Below are 26,360 nucleotides of genomic sequence, written 5' to 3'. Positions count from 1 at the left end.
CATAAAGAGAATAAATCTGTTTCTTCAACCTGGCACCCTCCAGATGATGCCTACATTTCCAAACAGCGTAACTAAAGACTAAAATATCAACACATCCTGAAATGCCAAGTTGGAGAAGCATGAACCAGGTATTTAAAATACACAAAATATCCATTTCCCAGAGCCGATAATTTGAATCAGATTTGATAAACATAAAGCAGCATTACTGGAAGCTAATTTGGGAGGGAGGGGGGAGGCACATGGGTCTTGCCATATGCATCTTAGGGCTTTTCCACTTCTCTGTTCTATATTAGACCAGCTGTTTGTCATTCTTCATAAAGGATTTATTCTCTATTGATTCTTAAGACTTGTCTATGGCTTCTCCTCTTACAAAGAAAGATTTCCTTAATGGTTATACCCAGACCGGGCTCACCCAACTCAAACATTTCTGGTGTTTTTCTGGCACTTGCTGTGGTGTCATTGCAACATTTAATTATTAATTGGTAAATAGGTGAGTCAATCCTAGTTGACAAAGGCAAGGCCTAACATAATAAGCTGTGAGTGAAGGAAACATTTTTTGCAGCTGTTAACTGTTAGATCACTTGCTAGGGTTGTAAATTATTTCACACACTGTCTTCAGGAACTCAAAAAGTAACTGTAGTTACAAGTTCATTTTTATCTGATTTGTGCATTTGAGTTGAGAAGATACCAAATCAATGTGGGGAAAAATATTGCTGCATGCCCAATTAAAATACTAACTTAACTTTCTATTGTTAGAACTCACTGATTAAAAAAAAACCCCATATCTGTGCATCTTTCAGAAGAATGGACATCCCATGCTTTCAAAGCCAAATGCCTGGAGTCATCTGAGGAGAGCCATGGGTTGGGTGGAAATGGAATAAAATGTATGACTGGAAGATTACTTGCCAACAAACATTTTAAGTACTGATGCACTCTATTTTGGGTTTGTGATTACTGCTACTAAGCTTTCATCCAGACCAGCAATTAACCATGGGAAGCTAAGAGGTAGCTTCCACTCACCTCAATAGAATATGAGATCCCCAATGCAGTGGTCTAAAAGCACCTCAAATTAGAACAAGCTGTTGCTATGTCTTAAACCCCTGGATATCCAATCAAGTCACTTATTTTGCTACTCACCTAGAGATTATAATCAAGTCCACTGAATGGAAAGTATATGCATATATAGAATCAAAGCAAGCTTACACACTGCACATTCCCTTTTGCACTAAATAAAAAGGTTCATTATAATAATAATAATAAAAATCACAATTAATATCAGTGAGCTTTCTAAAGAGGAGTTGACTATAAGAACAGAATTAAGACACAGGAAAAATCTGTTTTCTATTCTGAAAATCACATCCCCCCCCAATTATTAATTTCAAATAAACTACTAGCCCAACTAGCACAGCTTTCTCCACAGTGTGCCTCCAAGTATTGGGGCCACTGGAGGACATAACTTTGGAAAGGATTAATCAGCATAGACACAATACTTTTCTTAACAGAAAACTCACTCATTAAAAAAATAAAATAAAAGGTTACCTTATCAGCAATGATTATATCATAAAAAATAAGTTTAAATCATACAAGGGCATATAGAAATGCATACTATTATCTTACTACAGAGTATGTTTTAGAAATGCCCCTGCTGTCAGGAGGTAACTTGTGAGCATGACAAGGAGCCAGGTTGGCTAATCAAAGTTTACAGAGAGGGATGTATATGGTTCAAGAAGTCATTGATGCTTTAAAACTTGATGGTGTTGAAAACGGAGAGCTTGTTCCAGAAGTTGCAGAAATTGAATCGTGGTTGGTTGGGAAGATTGAGGAGAAAGTTAAGGCAAATACAGAACAGGAACAGAAGTGTTTGCCCATATTTGTGATCTGTCTTCTCTCTTTCTTTTTTTCTTTTTGGTAATAGCTGCTTGTCCACAGAGTTATGATGCAGATGGCTGTCCGAAGTTTTGCTAATACCTGATATTTCAGATAACATAGTAGTCAAACATAATATTGTTCTAGGCTACCTAAGTTTTTCATGAAGTGGATGAATATCTGACATCCAAAACCGAAGTAGCCTGCAATAGAAGAAAAGGATGGTAGCAGTAAGCAACATTTTAAAATTATTTTTTTATGCAAGTGCACATACCCCTTTTATTTCATTTCATTTTTGCTTTAAGAAAGAAGAGCAGACATTGAAAGAAAGGAAAAACCACAGATAATTATGTAGAGCAATGAATTAATAAGTCTCTCTCTCCTCAGATTCTATTATTGGAATTCTCAATCAATAGTCTAAAATGAATAGAATTCTGAAATACCAAGTTCTACTGTCAGAAGCATTATTTTCAATGAAGCGAGAAAGAGGAAAAAAATGTTAGCACAAATGTCAAACTTGTCCCTTTGGCCGCAAATTTATACATTTCTGTTTCAATGCCAAAATAAATTAAAAACTACAAATAATATTAGTCTAAAGCCACACTATAATACACTTCTGAGAGACCCAAATGTGCTTTTCCAAAAGGCAACTGGACTTTGTTTTTGTTTTTCTTTGAAAACATTTCGCTTCTCATCCAAGAACTGAAGAAGCTTCTTGGATGAGAAGCAAAACGTTTTCAAAGAAAAAAACAAAAACAAGAAACTCCAGTTACCTTTTGGAAAAGCACATTTGGGACAACCATGACCTTAAGTGATGATATCCATTTCCAAAGAGCATGGTTATATAGTACCAAAAGCTAACCAAAGAGTTGATGCTACCAAAAACACTATAATCCAGTTTGGGACAATAAATACATACTGCTCTCAAGTAATTAAAAAAAAATCCTACTATTACCTCATCTTCTTCTTCAGATACTTTAATAGTATTATCTGGGGATTTGACAGGTTTCTGCGTACTGGTTCCATTTGTCTCGGCCTTCCCATGCTCAGCTTCCCACTCCTGTAGGACTTCGTCTATGTTAAAACGCCGCCGATAATTTACGAAAAAGTTTTTCACTTGCACCACAGATTTGTTTCCAATGACATCAGAGATTGCTTGAAAATCACGACCGTATTTCCTGATTGCTATAAAAGAAAACAGATCTATCAGTACCATTTCTGAAGCCCAGAGGACAATGTATATAACCTTCAAACTCATACTAAGGAATCGTGTTCAGAGTAGCATGCATTTTCCCAAGCATGCAGGGTGCTAGATTAGACTGAGTGGCCTAAAATCATCCAGTAGACATGGCTGTGAGAATTTAACTTAGATCCCCTTGTGACCTTGAATGAGATGTCAGAATAAAACTTGATGAGCGCGTATTTGCATCAACAGTACTGCAAAAAATGCATGCTGTAGAGGCTGTAGAGAATTTATTGACACAGCAAATGAACCTCCTTGAGATGGAATGGATATACTATTTATAGTTTCAAAGTCAACAACTAGATTTAAGGGATACATCAAGGGTCACACTGTTTCTAAACCAATTATAGGTTTATAGAAGAGTGGTAAATCTTGGCTTTCTTAAGATTCTGCCTCAATATGGTTATTTATTTATTATTTTATTTTATTATCAAACATGGCCACCAATCTCATGCAAGACAACTCTACAATAAACTTAACAACTTACACTTATCATAAAACCAATTAAACCAATTATGTTACTAAAACTATGTTTGAAAGCATTTTATATTTCTTATGGCCAAATATAGATTTAACTAAATTTCCTTTTAATTTTTCTTATCCCACACTTTGGGATTCTCTCCCCCCCCCCCCCCCCCCCAATAATTCTTTCTTCTTTTGTGTACTTTGCTTATCACTGCTTCTCCCAAAGTGTAAATAAAATGATAGTTATAAATTAATTTAAGGCCATTCAATTGAAAAGCCTAACTGATGAACAATGTTAAAAACAAATTAAAACCCAGCAACAATCTTTTAAAAGTGAAGCAATCCTAAAAACTTGATACACCATCAAACATCAAGAGTACTATGAAGGACTTCACCATTGGTTAGCCCAGTGAATATAATATGCTATCTAGTATGCTGTTCTCATGATGAAAAACATCATATCGAGGCAAGGTTTAGAATTAATAGAATTCCTTATTCCATCAGGTTTAAAATTTTGGGCTTGGACAATCTGAAATTGTGCCACCTGAGATCCGATTTAAGCATAGTACACAAAATTGTCAGCTACAACATCTTGCCTGTCAATGACTTCTTCAGTTTTAATAGTACACGTGTACACAATAGTACATGGGCAAACAGTCAATACAAACTCAAGATAAACTGCTTCAAACTTGATGGCAGGAAATACGATTTCAGCGACAGCATGGTCAACGCCTGGAATGGTCCACCCGACTCTGTTGTTACAGCCTCAAACTCTCACAGTTTCAACTTCAAACTTTACCATGGACCTCACTCCCTTCTTAAGAGGTCCGTAAAGGGGGCGTGCATAAGTGCACCAGCGTGCCTACCGTCCCTATCTTACTACCCCCATTTATTTGTATTTGCTTCCTTTGTTTATGTTCATATCTATACTTGTTATCTTGTACATCTTTGACAAATAAATAAATAAATAAATAAATGAGGTGAATATGGTGATTTTAATGTTAATTGTTCATTTTTTTAAAAAAAGTCAGCAAGAAAACTAAACTCTGTAATCTGTGTAATTATTTCCCCTTTTTAATCTGTTTGATACATTTTTCTATTCCATCTATGTGAGTATATTCACATTCTTGGTTTAAATATTTCAAAATCATTTTAAAATGAAACAAAATATTAACAGCACAAGCAACTATCCTATTCCTAAAATATTTAATTGATTAATACAGAGCTTCTCAAATCTGGATATGCAACAATCCCCTGAAATTAATGAATTTGTGTAAATGTCATCATTAAATAGTATGCTTATCAATTTCAAGACTTGCTGGCTGGATTTCTACAATTGTTTGTGATCGTTTAAGTGGCTAATACACCTCTTACTCCAGAGGTTTCTCCTTTCCTTTTGGCATCTTGTGAGCAAGATCCAAATGCTACCACTGCATTTCCTCAATGGCAAAATCCTATGGCCTTGATGATGCCTTCCTTTCCTAGTCTGCATTAATGCTAGCGGTATTATCGCTCAATCGAGATGTGTTGCTGTACTTGAATCTACTCAGCCACAATTCCATCTACCTGCAGATTCATTGCCAACCACTATTGCAGGAAGGGGAGCACTGTTTCAACTTATCACTGGGACATTCACATTTCTCATAGTGGATAGGAGAAACAGGGCTCTCAGAAGGGAATCATAGATAGGTATAAAAACAGCATCACTGGCTGCAGAATAGAATGTAGGTTTGAGAAGACTTGCCTCCTCTGCCTGGACAAACCACATATGACTCTTATCAAATATGCTCCGTGCCCCTGGGCATACAAATTTGATCAAGAAATAAATGCTAATGAGTAATCCCACAGGGACTCCAAGCTGTATTTCTATGTTAATAAATACGTTTCCACAACCTGACGAAAGCAGAAACAAAGACCTCTTCTTGTAAGCACACTCTTGTAAGTATTCCTGCAGTGGCTGAAATTAGGCACATTTTGTATACACACAAAAACTATTCTTATGTTTAAAATATGCACACTGAATACACACACACACACACACACACACACACACACACACACACACACAGAGTCAGAAATACAAGAATAAGACTAGCATATCCAGTCAAACTGCACCCACTTCAACCAATAATCATGACTTGGAATATGAGGAACTGGGTCAGTCATCATCTGGCATAAGGGAAACTGTCAATGCAAAAATGAATTAGTTTGACCACCCTACAGTAAATGCAGTTCAGGTCTCCAAGGTTAGCACAAACCCTAAGACATGAGTCAGAAGCAGAAATTTGGTGAATTATTTCAGTGGCCAATGAGGAAATGCTCCATCATAAATCAAGACACAGGGTCATCTTTCCTACAGACAGGAATATATTTGCAACGTCATACCTTGCACTGCAAGAAGCTGTTCATCTGTGGTCCAGCGTGCATTAAATTTCAATGTTACCTAAGCATCATGAAACATAAAGAGAATAATTTACTTAGATAACAGATGTGCTTTTAAACCTCAGCCCTCAAACTGTATACAAATGAAAAAATGAATACATTGCTTGAGCAGTCATTTGTTAAATAAAGTCTGCATTATTCTTTTCAGCATGTTTTTTAAAAAAATATCTTTTCAAGTGGAATTATAGAGGTAGTTCATTATTTAGTTAACAACATTTTAATTTATAACAGCAGAAAGGGATAAAGGAAGTGGTCAATGATTTTAGCACAAGGTTAGCTACAAGAGTCCATGCATGGGTTGGCATTGTCAACCAAGTCAAAATTGGAGGGCTTCTGGACTATGGCTTTTAGTATCTTCCTGATTGTGAACTGTGGATCTCTTCTCATCCTAACTCCAATACTGGAGCTAGAAAAGGAACTGGGGTAATTTCCCAAATTGCACTAGGCCTCAGAAGCTCCTGAAAGACCTTTGCAGCCCAATGTAATTATAGGGATAAATGGCAAATTTGATCAACTTAGTCAGGTGCCCTTCTATAAACTTCAGAAAAGAAGGGAAAAAAACATAATTTCCTATTAGAACACAAGCTTACCTCTGGTAACCTATATTGCTCTATTCCCCCTTCAAGTTTCTCTTTCAGAGAGCTGTTTGTTTGTTTGATATTTTGAATCTGAAAAGAAAGGTTCCTCTTTCAGTATGGATAACATACAAAGTTTGCATAAAATTTGATCTAATTTCAAATATTCCCTAAAACATTGGTGGGGGGAATATTATCTATTCCCCCCCACCAATAATTTAAACAAGAGCCCCCATTCCTCCAAGAACCACAGTTTCCTTCCCCAACTAAGACTGGGGTCTTGCCCTTTTTCCCTCCCACCCAAACATCCAATAACTAAGTAGTTGAGAAGCAATAATGGGGAATAGGCTCTTTCGTTCTTAGCCTCTTTGGGGACTTTCTAATGTTGATACTTGCAAAAAGAAAAAGATACTAAGTTGGATGATTCCCAACAGAACCCTTACATTGTTAAAATGATTGCGTTCCCATTGCTTGCCTATGTCTTTCTTTTGAACACCACAGCATTTAAAAAACAACAAGCCTAACTCAACCTCTGAACTGGAGCCACTCATTATTTTTATTTTGTGAAGATGCCTATGGAGGTTTTTTTCTCACCGTCTGATCATAATAAAAGCTATCTATCTACCTGCCAGTGAAACGTATAACTCTGGTGATGCTGAAGGTTGAAGTTGTGTTTTGCAATCCACAGCTTTCCATTTAAATGTCTTTTTAAATTAAAATAATCTTTTAAAATGTCAAGTAGAACAGACAATGTGGCAAATATAAAAGGAACTGATCATTGTTACATGGATGCCCATGGGACCAAACAAATGACCAGTGCAGATATAAAAGTTTTCAGAAACTAGAAAGCCCAAAGTGTGGAGAAACATGGAAACTGATTTATGGAAATCCGTAATGACGTCCTGAGTAAGATACAGGAAGTTGGCAATTCATCTTGCTGCACTGTAAATAGAAAGCCAAGTTGAAATAATTCTCCTCTAAAATGTACTGCAACTGACAGCTTGTTAATCAGGTCTCATCCTGATGCAAAACATCTCACCCAAGCTATAAATCCTCCCAGGGAGCTGTGAAGTTGAGATTGTTTAAAATATGTATCAGATGATTAAAAAGAAGCCTCGCTCTGTTGCCAGGAGAAAACACATACCTGTCGCTTGATGGAGACGAGCTCCATATCCAGTTGCCTGAGCAAAGTGGTGGCAGCGGTTGCGTTGGCAGACACGGCTTCCACGTCTTCCTGAGAGAGAAACATTCCTTTGGGAGGTTTCCTCTTGGCCCTGTTCTTAGCAGCCTGGGTACTGTGCTTTTCTTTCTTTACCTGAGGAATTGTTTCCACGGGAGGAATCTGCAAAGGAGAGATCTACCATATGTAAGCCTGATGATTCAACCACAAGCTATCCACAACTACTGCCACTTCCAAACATGCCCCAAACCTGAGGTGGACAGTCATTAAGTGTATTCTTTTTCCAAGATCCTGCATTACAAAAGCCAACTACAAAAGGGATAAACTGCCTTGCTTCATCTTTTTACTAAACCAGTGGATAGGGTCAGCATTTTCACAATTTAATGGGTGAAATGGGCATCTAATTTAAATCTTCCCAGAACACAGAATATCCCTAAATATGAGTTCTTGAATCTTTAGAGCATCCATTTTGCCCTTCAAAGTTCTTCAAAAAGGCACAGTAGGCCTGTCCAGTACAAAGGCATCATGGCATCATTCTTCTAGCTTGCCATTGGCCAAACATCTTTTAAAATCATATAAGGCTCTCTGCACATTGAGCTGTGGGACAGTTTGTTGGTGATGCCCAAGTACTTTTCTATTAAAGTAACAACAACACTGAAAGAAGAGACACAAGAGCACAAAATGCACCCATCTTGTTAAAATGAAGTAATAGCAATAGCACTTAGACTTATATTCCGCTTCACAGGCTTTACAGCCCTCTCTAAGCAGTTTACAGAGTCAGCGTATTGCCCCAACAATCTGGGTCCTCATTTTACTAACCTTGAAAGGATGAAAGGCTGAGTCAACTTTGAGCCGCTCAGAATCGAACTCCTGGAGTGAGCAGTAAATTACCCTGCAATACTGCATTCTAACCACTGTACCAACATGGCTCTAAGTAAGATGTAAGGAAGTATCTTCCTTACATTCTGTTACTGAAACAGAAGATAAATACACTAACCCTAAAACACACATAATACAATAACTCCAACATATATGAGAAATACTCTTTTACCAAAGATTACCATCCCATCTTGAGAAAAGGACTCAATACCCCCATAGAGAACTAAAGTGACAACATCCACCATACATCCAACATCCACCATACATTCCAAGCATGCCACTGAAAACCAACCAAAGCACTCTTTCCAAGCTCTGGCCATCAGCACCTCAGTTTAATAGTGTATCAGAAATAAAGGAAGATATCTCAGTTGAGCATGGGGGTGGTTGAATTAAAAAAAAAAATCTAAAAATTATGTTTGATATGCAATTTCATGTGTGTCAGCCAGAGGGGAAGAAGAAGAAACTAATTTAAGACAAAACATGAAGGGTCAGATGATTGCAGGCTAATCCTTAAAGCTCATTCCTTTTTATATGCAGCACTGCAAAACTGAGGGATAAAGATTTTTGCATTGGTATGAAATCTGCCCTAGAAAAAGGTCTTTCAGGGACAAGTATGAAACATAAAGAATGAATCTGAAGCACTGTTTTAGATTCCTGCAAAGGAACACTTAGATCTGCCTGCCACTCCACTAGCAATGTAATTTTTAAAATTTCTACTGAATCTTTTGATAACACTAAGGACATGTCTCCAGAATATTAAAAAGACCCTTAAAAAGTTCCCTGTTAAGGGAAAGCCATAATTGCTTCTGCCTTTCTTCAAATGAAAACAGCAAAGCATAGAGGCATCAAGCAACCACTACAGAGCTTTCCTACTCTGAGGAAAATAACCTCCAAGCTTAACCGGAAATTGTACAGTATACACAGAATTCCCAGAAGATTCTGCCTCTTCCAATAAGGGGGGGGGGGGGGAGGTGCATGAGCCTCACCTTAGTTTGACAAGTCCATTTTACCTGAAAAGTCATGCTGCCTGCTTCCCTCTGTCCATTTCTAACCATTTTTTATTAGAATGTGCACCTTGAAGGAATACTAGTCGATTTTAATCATCCTTTGATCTTAAGCCAGTGACTTAAACCAGCTTTCAATCTTGATGCTGGTCTTTGGTTTGAAAACAAACTTGATCTAGCATTAATTAGGATTTTGCTAGCTTGAGTAAAGTACTGAACACAGAATGCTCAGTAACGGACTGGGCATACATGAGAGAGGGATTCAGAGAAGGGCTGGCAGGAAAGAAGAAAAGAAACACTTCCCAAGACAGTTTCCCTCAACCAAAGTTAATATATATATATACCGTAATTAAGCTCCTTGTCTTCCTTAGACATGATCCTTTGCCCACACTGATTCACTGAAGCATATTCAAAGCCACATGCAGCATTCATCTAGTACTTATGTTGAAAGACTGACTTCACATATTACAGTAAGCTGTATTATATGGGTTTATCTGGTTTAAGTTTAGCATGTTAAGGTGAACTTTGCTAACTGCAGTTTATTTAAGACATTATATGTACATACTGTACATTTGTCCAGGAAGTCTCTGAGAATTGGACACAACTGAATGGAAGGAAAAAATAGTGTAGTATGCAAAACAAACAATGTATGAGGGGATAGAGATATGCCTTTATAAGGACATTTGTGTTTCCCAGCAAAAGTCTAGCCAGAAAATCTTAGCTACTGTTAGCAGAAAATAGCTTGATCTATATAGGTCAATAACATAATAGGGATTAAGGACAGTTTTATATATTACTGTGTTTTGCACTGAAAAATCAAAGCATCCACAACACCTCTCACCAGCTTACAAGTGGTAAGAGTTCATCTCTCTATAGTATTGAATAAATTAAATTCCAGTTTTATCTCTTCCATAGCTTAGGCTATGGAAGAGTCTCCTAGTTCTTAGCTGTCACATTTCAGCACAAAGATAGGCGGTCACCATTCATGTTTTCAACCTTTCTGTAAATTTGAAAACTTAGAAAAACATGGTGAGTTTTTTGATGCCACAAACAATCATTGACTAGCAGATGCAAGCCAACTTGGCAGGCATCTGGCAAATACATTTTCAACAGAAACATGCCACTAGAGATGCTTGGCGAAGATATTTCTCATTGCACACTGTAAATGGAAAATGGCAAAAACACAGCAAATCATGATCATCTGACCACAGGACTAGGCAACCACTTGTAAATAGAAACACTACTTAGACTTCCACTTCAAATAGCTTTACCGCTCTCTCTAAGCGGTTTAGAGTCAGCATATTGTTGTGACCCAGGCCCAAGTAGGTAGTAATCGACGCAAACAGTTCCAAAACAAACAGACTTTGAACAGGTGAGAATTAATTCATTCTCAGTGTAGTCCAAACTAAATTAAAACAAACTCTTCATAACACAAATTCTTCACCAACTTTGGTATAATTAGGCAAACTGCCAAAGGCTTCTCTTGGCAAAAGTTCAAAAACAGAAGACGCCAACAAGAGGTAAGTGCAGCAATACTATCAACGTAGTTTTCCGACAAAGAGCCCAAGAGCCGTTGCTGGTCTTTTAAGCCTTATGGGAGGGACCAATCATCTCTTGGCCCTACTCCCGAGTCATCCTCTTTACTTTAGCTGCTCTTGCCTTCTGGCAGCTCTTCTCATACGTGCACTAGGAACAGGCTCCTCCTGTTCCTCCGTCTCTCTATTGTCAGCCTCTGGAGGCTCCGGAGTCCGCACATCACTCCCCGATGGCGCTGGCCCCATCTCTACCTCCGACACAGAACCCTCATCCGGGCCTTTCCCAGCCTCCAGGACTGGCCCATGTTCTTCCTCAGCCTCATTGCTGTCCGACTCTGCTGCCAGCTCCGCAGGCTGCTGGCGAACCACAACACATATTGCCCCCAAATGTGAGATGGTTGACAAATGCTCAAAAAGCAATCATGAGGCCAAAATGGTGGTGGTGCTATGCAGCAATTGTAACTTCAAGGATGGGTTATAAGTAGCTTTTTAAAAAGACTGTTATAACTTCAAATGGTCATGAATCAATTCAAATCTCACTGGGTCAAGGTTGACTCAGCCTTCCACCCTGCTGAGGTCGGTAAAATGAGGACCCAGATTGTTGGGGGCAATATGCTGACTCTGTAAACCGCTTAGAGAGCGCTCCAAAGTGGTATATAAGTCTAAGTGCTATTGGTAATCAACCTTGCTAAGCAAGGATATTGCTATATTGCTCCCGAGTAACTGAACTTAAAGAACTCTACTTAGATTCACATTTCCTTATTAGGTTTATGTAGGAAAATAGTTTTACTTTTCCTCCTGTGTGCAAATATTGAAATATTATTTTTTATGTTAAGCTATAACACAAATTAAAAAATTATTAGAATGGAAGAAGAGGTCATTAATATAATTTAAGAAAACTGTGATGTGAACACTGAAACAAAATATTTTAAAATATCCCCTATTACCATAATAATGTTTAATACTGTTTAACTGAATGATAAAGCTATGAATTCTGCAGGTGAGGGGGAATATAGGCATGTTACTTCTAGAAAAATATGACAGTAAAGGAAAAATGTACATCCTCTTTCAGATTTAATGTTCTGGGATAATTTTGGATAATCAGCTATATCACCTACAAGATTACAGAGCTGTAGACCAGTTAGCTTTGTCTTAACAATTTTTTCCATGAAAGATTGCTTGTTGCTTTTAATTGTATCACTACAAAATCTGCAAAGTAAAAGTGGATGGTGGACTGGTTAATAAGACAGGGACTGAACCATGCTTAACATATTTTTAAATTTTTAATTTTTAATTGGTTTGTCATTTTAAACTGGGGCCAAATTAATATATATTCTTTTAATTGTTCTTAATGTTTGTATTGTATGTTTTTATCTGGCTGTACACCACCCTGAGTCCCTTGGGAGAAGGTGCGGTATATAAATTTGAAATAAAATAAAATAAATAAATAAAATAAAATAAAAATAAATGCCTAATTATTTCCCCCACATAAACCCACCACTTCTTGAAAGCAGGAAGTGGGAAAATAGGACATCCTTCTACTTCAAATTATGTCATCACTGGACACACAAGCAAGCATGCACACATTACTTGCATAAAAGAGATATTATAAATGTTTTCATAAGTATTTCAGATAAAAACAGGGGTGAAATCCAGCAGGTTCTGACAGGTTTTGGAGAACCAGTAGCGGAGATTTTGAGTAGTTTGGAGAACTGGTAAATACCACCTCTGGCTGCCCCCCCCCCCCCCCCGAGTGGCTTGGGAATGGAAATTTCACCTCTGGATAAAAGAGATATAGGCAAAATGACGAGATTATTTATTGGTTAATCTTTAGTGAGATTCACAGCCTTTGAGGCTGGTTAATAGCTCAGCAGCTCGAGTCCTAACCAAGGACCTAGGAACTGTTAAGGTATCGTCGGAGGATGTAAGCTGTTCCGAGTAAGGTGGTTTTTTGTAGTCAAAATGTTCAAGTCCGGCAAATTTAGAATTTCTAAATAGCGGGGTAGCCCTTTGGGTATTGCTCCGAGGGTTCCAATTACAATCGGGACAACACACGATTTCTTTTTCCACAGTCGCTCAACTTCAATTTGTAAGTCCCGGTACTTTGTGATTTTTTCTTGCTGCTTATCTTCAATTCGTGCATCACCAGGTATTGCAATGTCAATGAACCATACTTTTTTCTTTTCAACTATTGTTATGTCAGGTGTGTTGTGGACCAAGTGCCTGTCAGTCTGAATCCTAAAGTCCCACAAGATCTTGAGTTTCTCATTCTCTAAAACTTTCTCAACCTGATGTTCCCAGTGGTTTTTGCTGTACTCAAATCCAAACTTCTGGCACAATTTCCAGTGAATGATTTTAGCAACACGGTCATGGCGTTGTAGGTAGTCAGTTTGTGAAATTTTGCTGCACCCACTGATCAGGTGGTCGACTGTCTCATCTTTCTCATTGCAGAGGCGGCATTTGCTGTTGGTGGTAACATCATCATCATCATCATTATTATTATTATTATTATTATTATTATTATTATTATTATTATTATTATATTTTTTATTCATTAAACATGAAACTCAGTCAACTGAACATTTAAAAATATATCACAAATATCATTGATTGGCTCTGATAGTTGATACAGGTTGCTGCCAGCATCCTAGGTATCGACCAAGTATCTTCTTAAAATGTATGTTGTTCTGAGTAGCACAGTCTTTTGCAGTTCCACTGGTGTTATTGCAGGAAGCTGCAATTTCTTGATGTACTTTGTAAAATTCTTGGACATGGTGCCAAGTGCCCTGATGACAATGGATATCACTGTCACATGTTTCATCCATAATCACGTAGTTTCAATGGCCAGGTCGTGATATTTCATGATTTTTTTTCAGTTCTTTTTCTTTGACTCTGGCGTCTCCTGGTACAGCGATATCAATAAATTGTACATTTCGGTTTTCAACAACTGTGATATCTGCCGTGTTGTGTTCCAAATGACAATCCGTCTGTATTTGAAAGTCCCACAAGATGTTCCCCTTCTTATTTTCAACAATTTTTTCCACTTTATGTTCCCATGACTTTTCGGATACAAGTAAGTCATATTTTGTACATAATGACCAGTGGATTAATTTAGAAATTCGGTCATGTCTAGCTTTGTAATCAGTTTGTGTGATTTTGCTGCACTCACATATTAAATGTGAAAGAGTTTCAACTTTGTTGTTGCAAAGTCAGCAGTTTGGATTGTCAGTAGATTTTTGTATCTTCACTTTCATGGCATTAGTTTGCAGTGCTTGTTCTTGAGCAGCAAGTATTAAACCTTCCATTTCTTTCTTGGTGGTTCCCATTTTAAGCCATGTCCATGTCAAGTTGTTATCATGTTTTCCTTCAATGGTTTTCAAGTGCTGTCCATGCAGTGCTTTGGTTTTCCATCTATTTAATCTGTCATCTAGCTGTTTTTCCTTATATTCTGTCTTTGTTTCTGTTGTTTTAATAATGTTCTCCGTTTTCACAGCCTGCAGCAATTTTTCTGTACTTTGGTTCACACAGTCATTCAAACTCCGTTTTTCTTCTTCTACAGTTTGATGGATTTGCAACAGCCCTCTGTCCCCTATTCTTCTTGGCAGGTAAAACCTATGAATGTCACTTCGTGGGTTGTTGTTGTTATTGTTGTTATTGTTGTTATATCAAGATCCCTAATCTGGGGTTTTGAACCAAAAATCTTACATCTATAGTGAGAGTGCAGCTTATAGCAATGCTAGCTAAGGAACTATGATTATTGAAGTCAAAAGTCATTGTTCTTCTTTATTCTGCATGTGTTAGACTGTGCCTAAAATATTGCAATCAGTTCTCAATTCCACAAATTAGGATGGGGTCTGAGAAACTAGAGCCTATCCAGAAAGAAACCAAGACAAAGAAGGGGCTGGTGGCGAGGGTCTTATTAGGAATTCATGGAGGCACTGAGTATAATAGGATTTCTGAACAGGTATATTATAGAAGAGATGAAGAACTGTTCATAATTGCTGCAGAACACCAAAAGAGTTATGAGGAAGTAGATCTCAGTTGGACATCAGGAAAAAATTCCTAATAATAAACATAGACTGCTTTGGGAACAGGCAGGATCTTTTATACTGCAAGGATTTAAACAGGTTAGATAGCCATCTGTCAGTGATGCTATAACAGTGGATTCCTGCAGTGAGTGGGGAAAGAGACTAAATAATTTTCAAGGCCCCCTTTCACCTATGATTCTATGTCCCACACATTTGAAAGGTACAAGGTTAGGAAGGTTGTAAGAGTGTATAAAAAACAAAGGAGTATAAATCAACATACGTTATACTATCTGGAAAGGGGACAAACTCAAAATATGACAACCATCTCTTTCCTTTTGGAAAACACAGGAGATACAAATTAACTTTGATTTTCACTCTGCATGGCTACGTCCACTGTTCTGGACAGCATTGCAGGGAATCAATGGCAAATCAAAGCTTATGGGGATAGGCAGAACTAAAGCCTGCATTTATCTTTTTTTTATAATAATGTTATTAAAAATTATAATTAAAAGATAAAAACTACTACCAAGAAAAATAAAATTAAAGTAGAAAGTGCAGAAAATAAAAATAATAAAAAATAAGACAGAAAAAAATAAGAATATGGTAAAAGAAATGACTTCCCTTTTCATCACAAATATGAACAACTTTAGTAAGTTATCTCATCTTAAAATATAATAAATTTCTTCTTCCCATATTTTTTTTTAAATTTATATCATACCTTTATTATTTTTACACCCAACTCAAGGCAGCGAACATATCCAACACACCTTCCCCTTTCTATTTACTCTACAAGAACCCTGTAAGGTGGGTTGGACTGTGTGAGTGAGTGACTGGACCAAAATCACCAAATATGGCTTTCATATCTCATGTCTTACCTATATATACAATACATCCTTAAAGCTTTCTCATTCAGTTCTGATCAGCCAAAGTCCATTAAATATTATCAGAAATAACATGTTTGTTTTAACCGTGATCAATAAATAAATTTTATATTTCTTCCCTTTACTTTTAACAATCTTGATCTTTAATCCCTTCAAATAATGTTCTAGTTCTTGATTTCCTTTCATTTTTCCTTTGCCCTTTTCACAAAATACTTTAGTTTTAATAGGTCTCTCAATATAAGAAAGTTATCCAAGTTCTGATATGTTATTTGTTTATCTCTTTTCATTATTAAGACATCAGCCAGTTTCTTTTTGATGACAGTATCGTTTTCTATATGATTCTTGTACCCTGTCATTTTAAAATCCATGTTCAAATCGGTCTCAGTCTTTCTTTTTTTTTAAAACACACTCAAGAGGCAAACCCAAAATTAACTTCTGGGTTCGTTGTTCAAAAATATCCTTCTATATTTCCAAAGTTAAAATATTTTGCTCCATTTAAGCATTCTTCTCATTTAATTGTAATAATTAGTTCCTTCTGGTTCCCCCTAGTATCCAGCCTCCTCATCCTATCCTTTTAAAAAAAAAAGAATTCAAATGAAACTATTTTCCCATGGGAAGGATTCTTATAATTAATTTCAAAATCTTATTTCAAATCCATCTGGATCATTCTCTTTTTGTAACTTTCCAAAATCAAAACTGAAATTACCCTTTTGCTGTTGATTCCCAAAGAATAAAAAATTAAGTCCTTAAACTTGTATTCAAAACTTTTACACTAAGATTGAAAGAAACACACCCAATGATGTAATACCCATCAATCTAAAACAGTTAACAAAGCCATTTTTGAAAGTGACTAGAAAAGAAATATGCAACCCAGTTTGAAAGTACTAACAGTGGCTTGTGCAAAAAAGAGGGCTATTCCCCTCATCTCCCAGAGCTCAAATCCACTAGAGACTGCTATGTTGCAGTCTCCTTATGAGAAGCAACTGTGTGGAGAATGTGTGGATGATCTCAAGTCCTCTCTTGTACAGAGAGGAATTATAAACAGGCAGTCTACTTGCTGGCTCTTCATTTTCAGTTGCCATGTCTTCCCCGAAAGTTCCCAAAGCCTACATTTGTCAAATGTAAAGTCTATTAAAAAGATTTTTAAAATTTAGCTAATTATACACCTCTCACTGAACAGCCATCCAGCTAATATAGTTGTAACCTTGGTAGTGCCAAAAACTGATACGAAACTTTAAAGAAAAAACATTGTCATCTTTTCTTAAGAACTTGAGATATTGGCCTTGTGAAACATATCTTCTATCTTTACACTTACACCATACTTTGAATCTAGATAAAAATAACTCTGCAAAAACAAACTGATCAAATCCATCACTTAGTTTCCCACTGTGGTCAACCAGATGCCTCTGGGAAGCCCATAGGCAAAATACAATTGCAAAAACTTTCTGCAATTTATTATTCCCCAGAAACTGACATTCAAAAGCACACAACATATGGATTTCAAGAATCTGTGAAGTTTGTTCTAAATCTGTATGTAGTTAGTTTGGTCCTAGATCAGTGTACTGTGAAAACTCAGCCACTGCAATACATAAGCAATTGTTTATGAAAGAGATGGACAACTTTTGGTAGTTGTTAATAATATTAAACTTTTGAGAAAGGAAAAGTCTGAATTGTATATTTTTAGACAGCTAGTTTGTTTTGGTTTTTGGGGGGAGTCATCTTTGAGTTTTTAACATTGTTAAGCTTGTTTGGGAGAAAAAGAAATATATGGTGAAATATGGTTAAACAAACCATTGCTTATTTGGCAAAATATGGTTAAATATTTGGTTATATAAATGTATTGCAACCTGCAATCCTACCACAAGGTGCTCCTTTTATTAACAGCAGTAAGGGAATAATTTTGCTGCTGTGGGAGCCCACAGTTATAGGATGTATATGCAAGCTATAGCTTCAGAGGGATGTTCATCTGTCTAGATAGTTCCTATTTTTTTATTCCCTGGTGAAGGAGTCATCCCATCTTCTAATGGGAAAAATCAGAACCCACCCACCCCCTTTTCTACCTATTTCTGGTTTTATTAACTGAATGTACCAGTATGTACACATGGGATTGTAAAAGGGAAAAATCTTAGCAGGTGCTTTTATGCTACTGTTGTTCCTCAATAGAGGTTCTTGTTTTAGGACTAGATCCCTGTTCATCTACATCAGTTCCAAAGTAATCTCTAAGTTTGCTGATGGAGTCTTGCGCAGCTCCCTTGGGAAATACAGAGGGAGGGAGAATGGAATCTGGGATCTTCCACATCCAAAGCAGATGCTCTCTTACAGATGTACATACTTTGTCCTGCAATCAGGGAATTACTTTTCATATAGTGACCTCCTTCCTATACTCAACAAGTCAGTCTTCCAAGTTTTCACTGAAAATCCAGCTTCCCGGTTGTGTCACTAGAGCTATGGATTCTCTGGCCATCTTACTGCTTGTGTAAGCATGTGCAAAATATTTTTATTCCAATTCTTTTAGATTCAAAACACCCATTTTGAGAAAAAAAGAGCTGTTCAAGATTGTTGTGAGCTGTTCTGGAAGACTATCAAGCTAAAAAGCTCTATTTCTATTTCAAGAATGCTCAAGATGTTTTCCATAGCTGTATTGTGGTATAACCTGCTGTTCCTGCCCTTTAGTTAAAAGATCTAGATTATAAGCGCATATTTCATGAAGGAAGAAATAGCTAATGCAAAATTATATTTGTAGGCACCTGGGGGTTACAGGGTACAGGCAAGGAAATTCTCAGCATTATATAAATACAATACACACTTAAGATTTCTGGACTGAGGATTTGGCATGAAGACAATTTAACTTATTTTGAACTATATTAAATGTGTCTTTAATTACCAACCAATGACACACTAAGCCCCAAACTGGAAGCTTTTATTTAGCATTACATTATTAAGAATATCAGATAAATTCATCCACGTCACTTCAACAATAGCACTGTAAAAATTATGAGAAAAACACGATACAGGAAAAATTTCCAGAGTTCAGTATTAGAGATCTGCTTCTTTATATCCTCTTGTTCAATGCAGTAATCCTAGTTCTCAGCACTCAATGTTCATCGTTTCAACAATCCTGCCAAGTAGGTAAAGGCTGAGAGGCACTAGAAGCAATATCTACTCCAAGGTCACTCAGTGAGCTTCATGGCTGAATGGAGATTTGAACCTGGATTACATCAGCCACTTTACCACAAAATGATAAAGTTTATTTACTGCACTAATCCATGTTCTGCTGGATTATGATTTGAAGCTACAAACAAGCTACAAATGGCTGGTTCATACAACATGAATCTAAGTAAGTCACTTTATGATTATAGTGATATGTGAACTAGACAGGAAGCCTGAAATGAAACTAAACTAGATGAACTACTTCCATTTTATTATCAGGCTATACATTAACAGAATCTTGCAAATCTGAAGGTACAAATTTTCCCCCATCACTTTTACCAGCTTGATTAATTAGGGCAGGTGCTAAATTTCTTTCTTTCTTCTAAGCCACTTAATGGGGCTCCTTTTTCTCTTCTGTTTCCCAGGCAGCATCTCTTCCTCTCACTCTCCAAGGTTATCCACACATTATATTACACTCTTTACTTTGTTGACTTGAACCATGGGGTGTCATTCTACCGTAAAATAGAACTGTGTGATATAGTGAAATCAGGAGTGGCTGATTCAGAAGTAACGGCACTGAAATGTTTAAATAGTCAGCTTTTAAGATGCGTCTAGTACTGTCATAACAAATTTTGTAATCCAAGTCAAGATTGTAAAATAATTTTTATGGTTGGAACTGGTGTAATTTGTATTTTTCATATAAAGAAACAGTGAATCAATTTCCAAGTAGTGGCTATGAAAATATTAAACTTTGTTTCAAAGTCAAATGAATATACATAATTATTTCTTCCCACAGCATAACTGAAGAGTTACCCTAATTGATTCTCTGTGCCCTTATTATTGCCAAGAATTAGTTCCTAAACATTAGAAAGACAAATTTATGGCATCAATTACCCGATGGAGTGAAGAGAGGAAGTTACTTGCATCTTGTGAATGAAATGCCTATAGATGCTGATTATGCATGGACAATTACAGTGAAATATGGTTATCTGTTATTGAAATGTTTATATAAAATATAAAATATATCTTGATATGCATAAGAATCCTATTTATCTTGTCACTATTGCATTTTTTATTTTTGTTTTAATTTTTCCTCTTATTTTTTTCCCCTCTCTGTTCTGTTTTATTAAATAATCCACACACACCCGCACCATAAATTTACAGAGTTGGAAGATGCAATTTAATAGCAACAGCACTTAAGACTTATATGCTACTTCACATTGCTTTACAGCCCTCTCTAACTGGTTTACAGAGTCAGCATCTTGCCCCCAACAATCTGGGTCCTCATTTTATTGACCTCGGAAATATGAAAGGCTGAGTCAACCTTGAGCTGGTGAGGATCGAACTCCTGGCAGTTAGCAGAATTAGCTTGCAAAACTACATTCTAACCACTGCGCCACCACAGCTCTTAATTTAATTTAAGACAGAAAGAGAAACTCTCCATTTAGGACAAAAGTCCACATTCCCTAATACTTGGGTGTCCAGCCTCTGATTAAATAAACACATTGAAAGCAAGCTCTCCAGCTCCCTTAGCCAATGGTTCCAGTGTTAGACTGCTCTCACTGTAGGAAGTGCTTGGTAACATTCAATATAATCTGATTTCTTGTGAATTTAGTCCATCCTGTCCCAAAGGTGCTTTTTCAAGAGGCAATTGAACTTTCTGTTCCAGAAAGTCCAGTTGCCTCTTGAGAAAACACTTGGGACAACCATGACCTGAATAACTGAGAATCTCCATAGACATTCAGTCCATCCTATGCTCCAGGACAGATCTCTTCACTACTCTTCAGGTCCTTAGAAAATGCTATTGTATGATCCCACCCAGTTGACTTATCTCAAAGCTGAACATGCCAAGTTGTCACAATCGCTTTGTAAGACTCAGATTGTCTTTTATCATCCTTGCTTTGCCATTTTCTGCACCTGCACCTTTCTCTGACTCTTTTATAAAATATGGTGTCCAGTATTTCAGATGGGAGATGAAGAATACCGAATAAAATGGAACAATCGCTTCCTGTGATTTACAAACTAGGCTTCAATTGATGCAGCCTCAAATTGCATTTGCCCTTTCATCAACTATGTCACACTGCTGACTCATATTTAGTTTGTAATCAACTATAATTCCAAGCTCTTTTACACAAGTACTTTGATTTCTTTTTCTTACATGAAGAACTTTGCATTTGTCTCTGTTAAATTTCATTCTGGGTTTTTTTTAAACCATTTCTCTAAATTGTCAAGTTCATTTTGAATCTTATTTCTGTTTTCTTGGGCACTGGATATCCAACCCAATTTTGTATCATCTATATATCTGATATACAATCTTTATACTTCTTATCCATTGTTATCCTTACTGAGCAGCTGGTACAATCATTTACTTCTCTTCCTTTTATTTTGAATGTATCTGAAGATCTTTTTGTTGTTCTTTACATCCTTCATTAATCTAGTCTCATTCTTTCTAGACACTATCTTTCCAAGTCTTGAGAGCCCTTTGTGGGTGGCCTTGCTATTTTTTTCTGCTTCCTATGTGATTTTTTCTTTTTCTTTCATATCTTCAATAAGATGTATGATTTCATCTTTTACCTTCTTCCCCTCTCCCTTTGTTGGAAAAAATTGCAAATATGCTTTCACGACCTCCTTTTTAGAAATTCCCATGCATCTCTGGCTCCTTTTTCTACCAGTTTCTTTTTGTATGGATTTGATTTTATTACAATCTGCTTTCTTGACTCTCAAGGCATATGTCTAACTACATTCATCTTCAGTTTTAGTTCCCTTTAAGCATCCTAGTATTAAATCATTGCATTTTTTCAAAATTACCTCTATTTGCTATTGATTGGTTGGATTTGGGGACTGCCTGACTCCAAAATGTATCTGGGCAGCTCATAATATCTAGCATAATACATGCCTGTAATTTAAAACAGGTAAATGATATCCAGAAAAAAAAATTGATAGGCGTTCCATAAACTTTAAGTTTCTAAAATAAAGGAAAAACCCTACTTGCAATGTAGATAGTATGGTATAACTTTATTATTTTCCCCTTTTAAGTTGTTGGCTCTGAAACCATACACCAATAAATCATATTGGGGGGGGGGAGAAACCCTACTTCCTGCTTGGATAATAACAAATTTTTGGCAAACAATATGCCACTTATGCATATAGTAATACAATTATGTATGCCAGATTCCCCAGATACATTTTGGTATCACTTATGTATGAATGTTTGAAGTTACACTGAAATCTGAAAATCCAGTGTTCTACATCTAAATTCGAAACATTGGATTCTCAAATCAATGAATAAACTGCAAATTATGTTGGGGTCAATTCACCCATCACTTTCCAACACTATTGTGCTATTCACTGTCACATAGTCTTAATGAATTTGCCTTACTAAAACTTAATGTACCATGTCCATCAAAGGGGTAGACTTTCAAAATATATTTATTTACCAAACTAGAAGCCAAAAAAAAGATATACAAAATAAGTACTCATACACTACAATAAAATCATGTACAATGCAACAGAAATCTGGGGTTTTGCCTATCAGTATAAGAATATTTTTGCAGATGAAACTTTCTGTATTATAATGCCGTTGTATTTCAACTGATATATGATAGCCTCTTTGTCTTGCATTAACTTAATTGTGTTATATTATTTTATTTATAGTAGAAGTCTTTGGATATTTATATATTAATGAAGCTTTTATTAAAATTCGGCCATTAAAATCCAATTTGATTACTAAGTAGATGACTCAAAAGAGGTGCAAGTACAATAATCTGCAATTTTTTAGGAGAGAGGCACGCTTTTAAAAAAGTGAAAAAATGTTTAGCATCTGAAGATACCAATGGACTTCAGCTGAGTGAGGTTGGAAAATTATAGGGTCCTTTTTTTCCCCCTTTCCATTCTTGAAAAAGGAAAATGATGAATTTTAAATCTGGAATGGATGCATTTTGCTTTTTAAAAATGTATTCAAGTCCTCCCTTATTTTTAATGTATTCATGTCCTCCCTTATTCTTGCTAAAGGTGGGGAGAGGGGATTGTAACTGCTGAAATTTAGCCATTTCACTACCAAACTTCAGCAATGGAATCCAGACGTGCTGTCACGTTCCCATGGGGCTCATAGACCACCCAGCCCTTGAGTTAGAAACAAAGAAAAGGACACACAAATTTTTGATGTGTATATAAGGATTCAAATGAATGAACAGTAAGTTCATTTTAAGTTTGCGCATAAGTAGGCAACTTATTTATTTGCCAGTCACACCACCAAAAACCCATATGAGACTTGATCTAAAAAAAAATAGTAGTCTTAATACAGGTAGTCCTGGACTTATAACTACAATTGAGTCCAACATTTCTGTTGTTAAGTGAAACATTTGTTAAGTGAGTTTTGCCCCATATTATGACCTTTCCTGCCACAGTTGTTAAGTTAGTAACCTGGTTGTTAAGTGAATCTGGCTTCCCCATTGACTTTGCTTGTCAGAAGGCCGGAAAAGGGGGGAACTGCAACTGTCATAAATATGAACCAACTGCCAAGCATCTGAATTTTCATCACATGATTATGGGTATGCTGCAGAGGTTGTAACTGTGAAAAATGATCATGTCACATTTTTCAGTGCCACTGCAACTTTGAACGGTCACTAAATGAACTGTTGTAAAGTCGAGGACTACCTGTGTGTGTTTTACTTTTCTTTTCAAGACAAATTTCTGTACTAAATCCACTAAGGACATTGCCAGTTTTTTTTCAATCACAATACAAAAAAACCAATTCAAATGCAACACACCATGTGAACACAAATGTGAACACACAAATGTGAACACACCATTCATTTTTGTCTCAAGGAATCAAGTTGCCTCTCAAATTTCAGCTAGAAGTAAAATAATATTTTCTATGACAGATATTTTTACCCTTGACTCTACACAAAAATAATGCCAAGAAGTCACTAATAGTTATGACAAGCACATAAAATTTGAACACAAACTGCAAAAATGTAAAATGAAACACTATCAAAATGACACTCAAATTAAAATGCCCACATCTATTTTTCTTGTGGCAGAGGAGTTCTCCACATCTACAATTGCACATGGACATAATATGCAATTAAGCTGTAATCTTGCAGGAGTTTATTTCTATCATCTTTAGTTATGAACTGCTGTTGACAGAACCCGTCAATGTTAATCAGATGCCAAAAGCAGAAAGGACATTCTGGGAGTCTGTAAAATGCTGTCCACTGCAAGATGCAAAACTATTGCTACAATTTTTTTACCTACTCCTGCTCTAATTGAAAACAATCAGCTTCCTAGGATAGTTAAGAACAAGTTAAAAGTTTTATTGCATCCATCTATTATTGTTATAGTTATTTGCATTCTGTAATATGACTGTTGTTACTATTTAGAAAAAAGGAAATGACATAATCTTGCTTTTTTTTTAAAAAAAAATCCCCTTTCTTCAACCTGAGGAATTTCCCTATGTATGACTAATCTTTAGCCAACAATTTAAAGCATTACTTGTTTAGTGTTTTTGAAAATAAAGTTCAATTGCAGAACTGGGATGTTGTTTGGATACCAACTTCTTATCACCCAATAAAGTTTTGTTGTTTTAAGCATTGTTTATTCTACATAATATGGATTTTTTTTTATTATCCAAAAGAGACCAATAATGGTATAAATGAAGACTGGTAGAAAGTATCTAATGAAGTAGGTACAACAGACTGATCAGTGATCTAGAAATGTCTGAAATATTCTTATATATAAGCACCAAATTTCCATTGCTAAGCAAGACACCTGTTAAATGAGTTTTGCTCCATTTTATGATCTTTCTTGCCACAGTTGTTAAGTGAATGACTACAAGTTACTAAGTTAGTTATATAGTTGTTAAGTGAATCTGGCTTCCGCACTGACTTTGCTTGTCAGAAGGTCACAAAAGATGATTACATGACCCTGGGACTGTTGTAGACCGTCAACGGCCTGTGCAGCTAGTAGCTGATTCTGACAGCGAGGAGGCTGGTGTGGTGCTGCGCAAGCAGCCTGTGCAGCTGGCGCTCGAGTCAGACAATGAGGAGGCTGGAGAAGATGTGGTGCCAGAGGCAGGGATTCAGCCAGGGCCTTCAGAACCTCCAGAAGCTCCCATAAGTGAAGAGGAAGAAAAGGAGGAGCCTCTTCTCGATGCATGGGCGCGCAGAGCTGCCAAAAGGCAGGAGTGACTTCTCAGGAGGAGGTCTCTTCCAGAGTAAGGCTTGGGGCTAATTGGCCACTCCCTTAGCCTATTTAAGGAAGGACGACGACTGAGGCAATTTGCAGGGAACAACTTCGTTCACTCTCCTTCGCGTTTTGAACTTAGTTCTCTTATCAGTTTCCTGCAAATTGCTTCTGGGCTTTCTGCCAACCATAGTAAGATTACGATTATTTATTATTTGGATTCTTGTAGGCTGTTAATAAAGTTAATTAACAGCCTTTGTTTGAAAAAGACTGATTTAATTTAGTAAACTGAGGTTTGTACAGACTTTGTGTGTACTGCATTCTTTGGGGTCCGTAGCTGAGGCAGAACAGGGACACTGCAACTGTCATAGATACATGCCAATTGCCAAGCTTCTGAATTTTGATCATGTGACCATGGAAATTGTGTCATAAGTGTGAAAAACTATCGTAAGTCACTTTATTCAGTGCCACTGTAACTTCAGATGATCACTAAATAAATGGTTGTAAATCAAGGACTATCTGTAATACATAACTTTGAATATTTTTTTCTGTAAGAAAGCATAGTTAACAATATGTGTTTTCTTTTTGATTTATGAGACTAAATATGAAATTTAATAAATGGAGCTGCAAATGGAAGCAAAAGTTGTGGAGCTGACAACTGACTAGCAAACCACCGTTTTTCTTGCTAGATTTCAAGACGTAAAGTTGCAACTCACAGGAAGACCATATACATTCAAAGGGTCCTTCAATTTGTCAGTAAAAATCCTATAAGATGGGCTGAAGGCAGACATGTAATGACCCTTAACATGTATAGCAAGGATTGGGTTTCTTTTAAATGTGGAAATTTGTATCACTCTCAGAATTTATCCAATTGATAAAGAAATTGATGTACTTTCATTATCAGGTATTATGAGATAAATAGCACCTTA

General features: G+C 36.5%; 1 protein-coding gene across 2 annotated transcripts in view; it reads right to left on the bottom strand.

Moving 5' to 3' along the window:
* Positions 1-1,832: 1,832 nt before the first annotated feature.
* Positions 1,833-26,360, bottom strand: part of RCOR1 (REST corepressor 1) — a 174,305-nt gene continuing 149,777 nt past the window's right edge. The window contains exons 8-12 of one of the 2 annotated variants that reach the window (XM_070931568.1): positions 7,736-7,948; positions 6,607-6,684; positions 5,960-6,017; positions 2,822-3,051; positions 1,833-2,069 (exon numbers count right to left, since the gene is read on the bottom strand). In XM_070931568.1, the coding sequence (XP_070787669.1) occupies positions 2,028-2,069; positions 2,822-3,051; positions 5,960-6,017; positions 6,607-6,684; positions 7,736-7,948 (621 nt within the window). In that variant the 3' untranslated portion in view covers positions 1,833-2,027. The remainder of the gene's footprint in view (positions 2,070-2,821; positions 3,052-5,959; positions 6,018-6,606; positions 6,685-7,735; positions 7,949-26,360) is intronic. The other variant, XM_070931569.1, reaches the window with a different exon arrangement.

The sequence above is a fragment of the Pituophis catenifer genome, unplaced genomic scaffold (assembly GCF_029215685.1).
Source record: "Pituophis catenifer annectens isolate HBS135680 unplaced genomic scaffold, rPitCat1.0.hap2 SCAF_1, whole genome shotgun sequence".
Lineage (NCBI taxonomy): Eukaryota > Metazoa > Chordata > Lepidosauria > Squamata > Colubridae > Pituophis > Pituophis catenifer.
This window is presented reverse-complemented; position numbering and strand designations above follow the sequence as displayed.